Source organism: Clavelina lepadiformis, chromosome 8 (genome assembly GCF_947623445.1).
Source record: "Clavelina lepadiformis chromosome 8, kaClaLepa1.1, whole genome shotgun sequence".
Lineage (NCBI taxonomy): Eukaryota > Metazoa > Chordata > Ascidiacea > Aplousobranchia > Clavelinidae > Clavelina > Clavelina lepadiformis.
Genome location: NC_135247.1, coordinates 13,525,972 through 13,538,571, shown reverse-complemented (window position 1 = coordinate 13,538,571; position 12,600 = coordinate 13,525,972). Strand labels below are relative to the sequence as shown.

The 12,600-nt window shown below is 35.3% G+C and overlaps 1 protein-coding gene across 1 annotated transcript; it reads right to left on the bottom strand.

Moving 5' to 3' along the window:
• Nucleotides 1-843: 843 nt before the first annotated feature.
• Nucleotides 844-11,134, bottom strand: LOC143469696 (uncharacterized). The gene is made up of 5 exons (XM_076967480.1): nucleotides 10,982-11,134; nucleotides 6,542-6,649; nucleotides 3,045-3,120; nucleotides 2,783-2,906; nucleotides 844-1,842 (listed from the first exon to the last, which is right to left on the bottom strand). Exons 1-5 carry the CDS (start codon nucleotides 11,088-11,090, stop codon nucleotides 1,276-1,278), a joined length of 984 nt encoding a protein of 327 aa, XP_076823595.1. The 5' UTR covers nucleotides 11,091-11,134; the 3' UTR covers nucleotides 844-1,275.
• Nucleotides 11,135-12,600: the final 1,466 nt, after the last annotated feature.

The window sequence follows — 12,600 nt, the reverse complement described above, 5'->3', positions numbered from 1 at the left end:
ACACAAATTAAACCCAAAAAGTTAGGCCAAACCGATTATTTATTATTGCAAGCATAGTTTACATAAACTATTTATTGTTATAAATATACAACTAGTTCCAATTTGCTTGAATTTACAAGTTGATACAGGTAGACCCTATTTGAATTTTTAAAGTTTTATTTAATTTTTGTAAACGTTATTTGGTTTCATACAAACTATTTCGAATTTACGTTAATTTTTAAAAATTTTTTATCAATTGACATAAATTAAACTGAAGATAAACAATGCGAATTTACTTAACTTTATCTTAATTCTATGCCCTCTATATTAGTTTTAAAACAAAAATGCATTGACAATCTTAACTTTATATAAAACCTAAGTTATTTTACTTCCATGCGACTTGCCATTTCTAAACATGTCAACAGTGAAAGTAATTCCCATGCTAAAAGTATGACACCTATGATAATGCCTTCTGAATGGTTTAACTTTTAACAGTCTTCAAGATCTAGGAATGAGTCTAACTTTGTCCTAGAAATACTGATTTTTGACGCAAACGCCTCCGTATATATCTCGAAGAAATATCGTACAATCCAAAGATATTCTTATGTATCGACTTTTGAGATACATATACTGTATACAGCAGTTATGTCAAACCCTGCAACTTATCGTTCCTCACCAAGTTCTACTCCGCATTCTTTGTTCTCGGCGGACTACGTAAACATATCTACAAAGGAATAACCTCACTACATACGACGTATAATCGTAGTAATAAGAATTTGTTCGTAGTTCTCGTGTGTGTGGATAATTTTAAGTTGGGACTAGTTTTAAATTAGTAGCCTATTAATTAAAATTCACTAAATTGCGTCAGCTGTACAGATGTGTTTTTAATTGCACGGTATGGATTTATGTAATTTTTCGATTAAGATTTCATCTATCTTTGTTTAGGTCATAGCACCTAAAATCTATGTAATGTTGGGATCTTTTTTCAATTGCATCTTGCATACATTTCAAGAGTACAAATGGGAACATAAGTTAAATGTGTTGGCAATGCACACACCCACCATTACAAAATTACCCACAAATACACTTTATGAGGAAAACTGCAATAAAACTTTGACTGACATTGTTTTAGTAGAATACATCAGCAAAGAATTCTATACCCCAAAAAATTACATTTACATGGATACAGAACCATAGCGCAGTTTTTGCAGGCATTTCACTAAAAACAATCTTCCATTTTCTAGGAGCCATGCTTAGTTCTTTTTAAAAATGTAAGTGCACATTTTCATTTAGGATTTAAAACCCGGGAGTAAGTTTCCGTTTTTTCTTTTTGAATTCTTTTTTATGTGCCTTTTTCATGTCAATGTTTTTATTTCGTTTGTCCTGTTGCTTTTTCATGTTTTCTTCCATTTTGTTCACTCTTTCTTTCCACTTTTTAGCACTCTGTCGCTTAATTGATTGTTTCCGCTTTAACGTCTTTTTCAGCAGCTCAGGGTCATCCTTGAGTTTTATTCCTTCAGCTTTGGCTGCAGCTTTTTCCCATGAAACTTTATTAACCAGATGCAACGCTTTTTCTGGGTTGGTTGCCTTCAGTTCTTCTATTTTTTGTTTGTCTTTCACAGCTTTGTTCAACAGTACTTTGTAATTTTTGCTGCCTGACAAATGTTTCTTTAAATATTTTGGCGTTGCTTCAGTTTTATCCACGCAGCCAACCATTCTTCCAAAATCGAATTTGCTGTACACCACTTTTCCATCCCTGTTGATAATATTGTCAGACCTCTGTTGTTTGTTGAAAGAAGCAGGACTGTCAGTTTCTGTTTTTGATCTTTCAACAACATGTCCCGCAAATTTTCCATTCATTTTCTATAAAAAAGCAAACAATAAACATAAACAATTATTTTTAAACATAAAAAAACAAAACGGTTTATATTGTAAATGATGATATGGTTCTGGTGGCAGGAATAAACAAATTCAGACAAATTCAAGTAGGCATGGCCACACAATCAACAAAGTTTGATCCATAGCAGAAGCCTCACAGGAGATTTTGCAAAGTTAAAAGAAATGCTAAAAGTTATGAAATATTATCCCAAAGGAAGAGAGTTTTTTAACAAAATAAATTTTTCCAAATGTGTTTACTGCAAATGTCTAATGGCTAGTACAACGAGTATTAACCTTTAATAAAATGTAACCTTAAACAAAAGTCTTCAAAACCCTAACTATCGTCTAATTCAACATAAAACGTAAAAAAATAATATTAAGAGATAGAGCTACAACGTAAGATGGCACTCATATTCAGATCCAGTGCTAAAATGCGAAAGAGGTAATGCTGATATCTCACAGTGTGGTCAACTGAAAGCAATTAGTATACTTCATTTTTTCACTATTTTTAGATTTAAAATAGCCTGGGTTTTCCCTGGGTGATATTTTGGGGTAAGCAAAATGAAAACATTTGAAACCTTTCGATTAGTGACAATATTCCGAGGTTACATTCGTTTGTTAAAGTTTTCGCAGAGATGCATTTTACAAGTTGGGCGACATCTTGGTACTTGATTGACCTGGTGAACACAATGTTTGACACTCTATCCTAGCTCAATTTGTTACTGACATGCTGCCAAACTAGTAAAATGCACCGGACTTTAACAAAAGTGTAACCTCATAAGGAACATAACAACATAAATAAATCAACAAACATAAAATGTAACAACATAAATCAAAAAAACTACCTTTGATTATTATCATCAATTACAAAGCAAGCATTAAGTGATGAATAAAAAATGCAGATATTTTCAGAATTTATCCATACCTTAAATGCTTTCTTTTCTTTTGGCTGTTGTTTTTTCCTTCTTTTAGTTAACTGAGCAGGTGAACCAGAATCGTCACCTTTAGCTTGGCGATTTTTTTTAATGTCAGCAATTTTCACTTTTAATCTGTAAACAATGTTACCAAAATGCATGCAATCAAAATTTTAGGAAAAGCAAATGCAAGTCCACATATTCTGTTTGAAGTTTCCTCTTTTTATTAACATCATTTTGTAAGCCAAAGCAGTAATACTGATATGAAATTACCTTTCTTGAAGTTCAGTGATAGAATTGCTCACATTATTGCTTTGAAATGAAGATTCTGCTTTCTTACTTAACTTATCTGTGAAAATAAAAACAATTCTTGCATTAAACATAACATGACATAAACTTTAAATCTATGGAACTTACATTAAATGTATTTACATAAAATTGAGAGGATCTGGTGGACAGTTCTAAATTTGGACAATACCATACTACAAAAAAATTCTAAAAAAAAATGTGTGGCAATTGGAACTTGCACAAAAGCTAGTTCAGTAACCGGGGATCGAGCGATGAGGAATCATCGCTGGGTTTAAGTCGTGCAAAGACTTTCTTCAGTCCAAGGGTCGAAGATCACCTTACCATAGGCCTACCAAATTAGCAGTAGATATAGTTGACATGTGATAACCAGGCTATGCATATTCATATGATATATGTGCCCAATCCCTGTTTGACCCAAAACGTCTGATTTGTAGCTAAATTTACTCGATAGTTGGGGTAAAATCAGCCACTTTTGGCAATCCTTCTGTCTAGTAAAATAAAATATTTCTACTATGCGCAAATATCCGAAGCAAAGTGTGCCACCCCAGAGCATCTTAGCAAAACATTCAGCAGGTGGTTAAAAACCCGCCTTTTGTACTTGGGCAAAGCATCACTGATGCCAATAATAAATACCATAGTCCAAAAACAATATCGTTTAAATTTTTTAGTGACTCCTAATTTCCTAGTGATTCCTGTTTGAAAAAAGCTTGTCTTTTATTACAATGATATAAATTTCTCTTTTGGAGACCACAAAGATTTATAGTCAACAGATAACAACTAACACTCTGTGCAACAAACCAAAACCTATAGGAGTAAGGTTCTGCTTATTTCATTATTTTCTTTTTATAGCTTAACTCAAAGAAGTATTCGGATTAGCGAATTCATAATAATATTACAAAGTAGCTCTTTACAGAGCACTACGAGCGGAAGCAGAGCTCGTCTTAATCAAAAACTAATTGGGATGGGATGACATGAAATTTCCGATTTAAAGAAGCTGATGTCAAAAGTAAAGAAATGAAACACTGTCCTTTACACATCACACAATTAGTTCCAGTTCTAACATTTCCTGCAATAAATTACAGGATTCCCAAATATAATCAACGAATTGAAGAAAAAAAGCAGAAAAGAACGGTGACGTGAAGTACACTTTTGATGCATGCAACTGAGGGCACAAATATTCAACACTTGTCGCAATCTAAATAAGCGTTTTTTTATTATTGGATCAGCATAGTTGTTACAAGGTAAATTGTCATGTTGGAATTGTACAGTGAGGTTTATGGGTAAAGACGTAAAATACAAGAAAAGAAATCGGTTCCTAACAATTTTACATTGAATAGCGAGGATTTTAGTTCTCCGGGGTTGAGATTAACAGGGTCTGACTGTACATAATTTTATCTTTTGTATTGCGTTCTTTAAACTCTAAACATTCATAAGGCTAGCACTTGCTAGAATAAAGTTAGATACCATTTGGACCATTATCACAATTTTCTGTCTAACTGGGACATATTTGCATGCAGCTGATGTGAAACTTCAACTTAGTTTTATCTTGCAGACAGAAAAAAGAGCATTTTTTATATGCATCTAAAGTTGCATGAAAGTCCTTAAATCTTCAATGGTCAACTGGTGCAGTTTCCTCTAAAGATGTTAAATTAATCCCTTTTCTTTATGCCTTGAGCAAAGCATGGTCTAGCAGAGAGAAAACTTAAAACAATGACATTATCCAAACATTGGCAATGTGACTAACCCATTGCGTGGTAAAGTACTGAATATGAAAATCATCATAAAAACAATGAATGTCCAGCGAGCAACCATATAAATTAACTCTGAATGCCCAAGATTTTGGATGTCATGGCACTCAAGCACTGTTAAAATCCCACCTTGGGCAATAGGGCAGCCGATCATTGGGCACAAAACTATGTGTAAGCTCACTGTCATGGAGCATCTGGCCAACAATCATCGGAATCCTTGTTATCCTCAACCAAGAGACTCAGTGCACTTTCAGAGATTACATGAGCGCAAGCATGCTCATATTTTTCAAGAGTGTGGGTATATTAACATATTTAAGCCAGAGCTTCACTGGAAGCAGCACTCGATTTATCATCGAAAAGCGTGAGCACCACTATTTTTAAATGAGCAATGCCCAGCCGTGTGGTTTGCACTGCAATATGTTATTTGTGCTCAGGAACCAAAAAATCAAAGTAAACCAAAATGGTGTTAGAGATTCAACATAAGTATCGGGCATTCTCAAGCATAAGCTCATTCGCAAGCTGAAATTTTCACAGTACACTAAATCTTCGCTGGTGTCGAAAAACGTAAAGTTAACCTTAAGAGTGCTTAACTATATCCTCTTTCTTATATTACTTTAAAATTTGGTTAACATGGTTCAGACAACATCAACATAAGTATCGCAATTGTTTAAATGCATTTTAATTTAAATTTGTTGAAACTAGCAGGGTAAGAGCTGTCTAGGTGCCAAGGCAACCAAATTTTGTTTTGGGTATCCAACATTAAGCTGTAAGTTTGCACACTGGGCACTCACTGTTATTTTTAATGATCGGCCTTCATGACATCATGACATAATGAGCTTCTGATATGACAGATGTCTGAATAAGCCATTGTTCAAGGCTTGATTTGTGCCAGACCAAACCATGCTCACAAAATGAGTAATAAAAGAGATCATGACTCATGAGTAATAAAAATGTATTCACGGGAAAGACTCTGGCAATTGTGACAAGGGATGGGCCGATACGAACCCAAACCCGAATAGATTCGCCGAATATCGTCTTTATGGAAGATTCGGGCGAACACGAATACCAACAATGGCGAACCCGAATACAATATTACTTATAAATTTACTGACTTTTGTTAAAAATGATGATCTAGTTTCCCGACAATGTTAAACTTGAGTCAGCAGTACTTACAGTGAAGGTCGTTTTCCTGACGATTTTGCTTTTTCGATCGTTTTTTAAACACCATTTTTCAAAAGAAAGCGATTTGTTTATCGATTACGTCATTTTAGAAGCAAGACTTGACAACTTTTGGAGGAAATTTTATTGTTTGGTTCTAATACGAATAGATTCGTTCGTGACGACCTTCATGATATTCGGGTTCGCACGAACCCGAATAATCTTCCTCGCGGCACATCCCTAATTGTGACCACACAATTGGAGTTGGAAAAACAGAGTTTCTATGAAACCATAAAGTTAAAAACATTGGATTGTCTGATAGCATCTGTCGGCAGATTAAGCTTTGTTTGCCAGAGTTGAACAACCAACTTTTTTGATGGAGACCCATTTTTACAGAGTCAGTATGCCCAAAGGTATCCACTTAAAAAATAAAAGGGTACTTACTACAACCAGTAAAGTTCAATTGAGTTTTGAATTAGAGTTAACAAGATTTTGCTTGCATTAACAATACAAAAAATAACAAGTGATGAGTGTATTAAACTTTAAGTACCGTACCTTCATCGCTATCTTCATCCAGCTTTTCATCATTTCTATTCAGATAGTTAGGATTTAATTTCCTACGCTTTACTGAAGCTTTGCGACCACTAGATGTCAGTGTTTCTTCTGAAGGTACATGAAATTAATAAGAAAAAAATTTATAAAATTTGTTGAGATACCATACTCAAATAATAACAAACCTTTTATCCAGGTAAGGGGTGGGCTAACTACAGCCTGCGGGCCACATTAGCTGATATGACATTCTTATAAGGCATATCGTGACGGGACAGTTAATCGAAAGACAGTTAATCGAACGACACTTTATCGAACGACACTTTATCGAACGACAGCTGATCGAACCGACAATTAATCGAACCGACAATTGATCAAACCGACAGTTGATCAAACCGACAGTTGATCGAATCGACTGTTAAAAGAACTACAGGAATACAACAATTTTGTGTGGGTTTAAACTTTTGGTATGTTGGAGTATTTGTCCAAAAATTTTAAGCTAAAAACTTGTTGTAAAGTTTAGGCAGTTGTTATAGAAAACTGAGTACATGGATTTTGTTCAAATTAAGACTGTAGGCAGTCATAACCTAGATCTCGTTGCAAGCCAAAATTCAGGGTAGGTTCTAACTAGGCCTTGCTTCTCCTGCACACAGTCATAGCAAAACGTGGCGTATAGTTGCATTGTTTGCTGTAGAAAATTGAAATTTGGTGACTTTTCATAAAAATGTTCAGCTATCTGTCCATGTTTGTTTGATAAAGCTGGATTTTGTAATTTTTGAGATATTGTGATATTTATATAATTGTGCTCTCTCTCCGCATTGAAGCGTATTACTCATTTATGCACCAATAACTTGACAACTATTCTCTTTCGTTCTCTTCTCGCGGTCAGCTGGTTTTCCGCACAGCGGGGGCGCGGCGTAACAAGAAGAATTTCTAGAAATGTGTCACTTTTAGAAATACCTAATTTACACTAAATTCACTTTTTTTAGTTTTACAATTATGATGTATACAGGAAGCCAGATGATTTTTCTACTAACCTGTAAAAATCTGATCAGTCTACGACGTATAGTTTTCTAGTAATTAACAATTGAAAATGTGTGTGCGGGGTCGGCCACACCTAGTTTTTTAGTAAACTCGCGAGCCTGGTTAGGATAGGGTTAAAAGAACCACAATTAACGAAACAACTGACGATATGCACTGTTAAAAGTCAATATGTTTCGGGCCGGACGATTTCATGGCGGCCGGCCCGCCATGCGAAATCGTCAACTTTATGATACAAATATAAAATATAAATCGTCAACTTTATGATATAAATATAAAATATAGATATAAAATATAAACCGTCAACTTTATGATATATACATCACAATTCATTTACACTAGAACGGCCGAGGTGTCGAAATCGACACTTTTTGGATTTTGATGTCCTTTTTTTTTTAGCAAATAAAGTTGCAGCGGTATAAAATTTTCAGTAGCTTCCTAACTTTCTTAAAGGAGTATGGCTAAGTAACATTTACCGAAATTTGACTTTCGGTTAATTTTTTACAACCTGTTATACCTTCAACGGCCCATGATCCCCATAAAAACACATACAATAAGAGAAACTACCAGAATTAAGCCCAATTTCCTTTTTCCCATGGAAAAGCTGGAAGCCTTCATTTCCTTATAGCACGCAAGAGGGATTTACGGTAACAGCCACTCTATCGACTTTTTGTAGAGTGAAAAGTTCGGCCCTCCTATCTTCAGGGAAACTATGTCATGAGCTGACTTTGTAGAAGTAAAAAGATATATTAGATTTGATAACAAAAATTGCCGAAGTCAGAGATTGTTGGCCGATAAATTTATACACATTCGTGAGCCTATCGAAGCATTGGTCTCTAATTGCATAAGAAACTACAGGCCGGATTGGATTTTAACAGTGGATGAGCAGTTGTTTCCGATGAAGAACGTCCTTTCATTGTTTTCATGCCAAACAAACCGATTAATTTGGGATGAAGTTTTGGGTACTAGCTGAGGTGAGCTTCAAATACGTTAGTAAAATCTTACCATACCTCGGCGCTCTGGAAAAAGATCAGCGAAATGGCAGACCTCTTGCCGAAGATATTGTGATGAGACTTACCAGACACTTGGATAGAAATAGCGGATACAACATCACTACAGATAACTTTTTTACTAGTGTGCATCTTGCTGGTTTGCTAAACCAAAGAAATATGACAATTGTGGGAACGGTTCCACCTAACAGCAAAGGACTTCCAAAAGAGATAACCAACGGAGAGGAAGAAAAGTTTTCTAACAATTCTTCAGCAATATACCGAAAAACTGTATGCTTGTGAATTACCAGTGCAAACAAAAGAAAAATGTTAACGTTTTATCGACAATGCACAACAGCCCAAGCACTGGTGCAACAGAAAAAAAGAAACCTGCGGTTATACAATTGTACAACCAAAACAAGGTAGGCGTGGACGTTTTCGACCAAATGGCAAGAAAATACACAACCCATGCAGCAAGTAGACGATGGCCTTTGGCTGTTTGGACAAACCTACTGGACATAGCAGCGCTAAATTTCTGGATTCTTTACAGAAAAAGTTCCGGTAGCAAAATCAACCGACGAAGCTTCGTACTCCAGCTTATGGAGAAGTTGAGGGATGATTACGTGGTGAAGCGAAAGCAAGTGGTCCAGAGAGAAGTGAACCCAGCACAGAAAAGACCATCTGGAAAGCGAAGGAAATGTGCGGGACAACGTTGCAAAAATAATACAGTTACAATTTGCAGTCACTGCAGAAGGCCAACTTGCGAAGTGTGTGGTAACAGCAACTGGACGCTTACAGAATGCAAAACTGCACGACGTAAATTGATCAACATGCGTCCTGCTGTAAACTCTAAAGACTTATCATATTGTGTGTAGGAATCATATCAGATTTATCTACAATAGTTTACGCTTTGTTAAGATACCTACCATCAGAATAGCGTTTTTTTTTTTAAATCATAAATGTTGTTTTTTTTTCGTTCCTTACAAATCTGACAACGTCATAAAAGATTGATTTCCTGTAGCTATGTTAGTTTTTGTTTCAACTGAACAAGCAAAATACATGCTAGATTCATTACGGATGTATTTAGTTTTGAGATTTTCCATAAATTTAATCAAAAAGTACATTTTTTAGGATGGTGTCGTTTTCGACACCACCGGCTGTTGGAGGTAAACTTGTTTTCCGGCCGTTCTAGTGTTAATGCACACCATTACAAAGACCGCACATCACAATGGCTTATTGTCTCAATGTTTGAGAAACACGCAATTAAGATCCGAGGCTTAAAATGACACCGAGGCTTAAGATGTTACACCTATAATATAATTCATCAGTGTGATATCATAAATCTTGCTTGAAGCTATTGTCAAAGTTTGTCGTTCGATTAATTGTCGTTCGATCAACTGTCGGTTTGATCAACTGTCGGTTCGATTAAGTGTCGTTCGATAAAGTGTCATAGTACCAAGCATATACTTGTGTTTCATGAACTTTTTTATCCTAGACGGCCCTATTTTCACCTTCAAAAAATCATACACCCCAGCATCAGTGGCATATTTTTAGGATTGCGGTGAAGGGGAAGCCAGTCGTTTTTAAAGCTTGTTCTACAATTTCTGCGTTTGTCTGCTTTTCCCAAGATGTGCGTAGCCCAAAAATTTTAAAATTTTATGCCTCAAAAACTAGGTTAGAACACATTTAAATGAAACATATTCTCATGTTTATACATAAGTCTACAATAGCTTTCCATTCGTGATGAACAATTTTTAAATGCCATATAACCACCTATATATATTATACTGTTTTTTGATTATTATCGATACGTGGTCACAAATAAGGAAATGTGATGAACAAAAAGAAATGAAGTTATAAAAAATATGTGAAGAGACCATGGCCTTATGCCCTCTCTCCGCTAAATACATTTCTGAGTAGGCAACAGTTATATTCTCGCTCAATTTCAAAGTAAAAGTTGCGAAAAGTGACTACATACATGCAATTGGAACTGTTATTGTACGTGCAAACTTATTTGTAAGTTGATTTATGTTTTTTAAAATGCTAACATAAGCTAAATTTTTTCAACAAAACAATAATAAATATGTAACGTGATCATGATTAAATTTCTATAAATAAAAGGATAAGTAGTAAACAGTTACAGTTTTGATTAAACAAACTTCTAATAGCCTATGTTCGATATCATTTTATGTGAAACATTAACCCTTTCCCTGGCTTATTATCTGAAACCGCAATACTTTATAACCAAATAATCAAGTTCTGTCAATCTGATAACAGCTAATGCTGCTTCTCACTCCACCAAATACCTTAAAAACATCTCAATCACACAATAGATTCTATGACACCAGATCTATGGTAAAGGTCGCTAAAGGTTGGCGACTTAATCTAATCAGTATCCAACAATTAAATAATTTACCTGTGCTAATACCATCCACTTTACTGGTGGAGTATGCTTCAACTGGAACCATATTAATAACATCTTTAAAATATTGATTTAGGGATACAAGTATATTTAAATCGGCCATTTTAAAAAAACTGCTTCACATTATTTAGTAAAGTAATTGGTTGATCATCTGTAAAACAATTTAGAATTTAGAAAAATCAATTTTGATATCTAAATGTTGTTCTTGAAATTCAAAATAAAGTCCTTTTAAGTTACAAAGAATAAAACATTTTTGCTTGTAAGCATTTTTTGCCACACTGACACAATCTTTCTTTCCCGGCATAACTCGAGTGTACTTATGATACTTATGCGTCCATCATACAAACTTTCTAGTAGAAGACCGGAATCAATGACTTTCAAAGATTTGGTCAACACTTCTGTGCATTCATTTTTAAATTGATTTACAGACTCTGAATAAGTTACAGTGTAATTGTGCACTTTCATTGTGTCTGAGCCTTTTTGCGCACCATACTGGTTATTTTTGTTTCGCGCACCCAAGATTTAGCGGAAAACAACAGTATTCTGCAGTGCAAGCGTTAGCTGCTACCAGTTAGTCAGGGTGCTACTCATAGTAGTCGGTGTGGCACTTGCTCGCACAAGTTTTGTCAACGTGCACAAAACGTTTTACCTTAGCGTTAATTTAAACAAAGTTATGCGGAAAAACTCTGCAAATTATGCACAAAACGTGCAGCATTCTTTCTGGATTTATAGAGGTCATTTTTTCATCTTGTTGCACAGGGGATTTATCAGCTAAAAACAGCAAACTTTTCAATCTGGAGTGCCTTTTTGTTCGTGTATTATAAACTAGCATTAATAAAACAAAGTTTGGTGTGCACGACCGCACGTTGATGAATCTCGTGCCAATCGTGGATTAGGGCCAGACTGCAGAAACCAAAGTGGAATTGGCAAACTTTGTCCACAGAAGATTTACACCAGCAGTGAAAATGGTTTACACCAACAAAGATATTAAATCAAGATATTTTATTTAAAAGATCTGTATGCTTAAAAATATATATGAACGTCCAAAATTTTCATATAAAAAAATCCGCCATACATCTTCTGACCATTTCTACACACCGCACTTTTCATTATTGGTTGTTTGGCGCACCCAAAACAGGAAAATCTGGCTGAAGCTGCAGTTCGGCATGAGGGTGCCACTCCCGTAAAGAAAGAAAGCGTTGTGGCAACATTAGACAACATCGTTAGGCTATCTGGTACATAAAATGGGTCAAAAAAGCTACTTTGTAAGCTAAGTAATTCCCAAACAGCAATATTTGTTGCACACTCGCGCATACCGGTGCACACTTTTTGTTGCCTACTGGTCCACACTAGTCTTAGAAAATTACGCTGTCCAATGCACAAAAAAACTTACATTTGATAGTGCAGTGCCACTGAACTACTGCCACAATTTCCACTATGGGAGTGAGCAGTGCTGTAGTAGCAAGTCTATGTTATCATAATATTTGTCTTCAAATCTAGGAAAATTTTTTCACTTCTTGACGATCGCGAGCCTATCATGCAACACAAATTTAGCCCAAATGTTTAGGCCTGAGTGCATTTCTGCACATGTCTAGGCTATACATTAATTTACT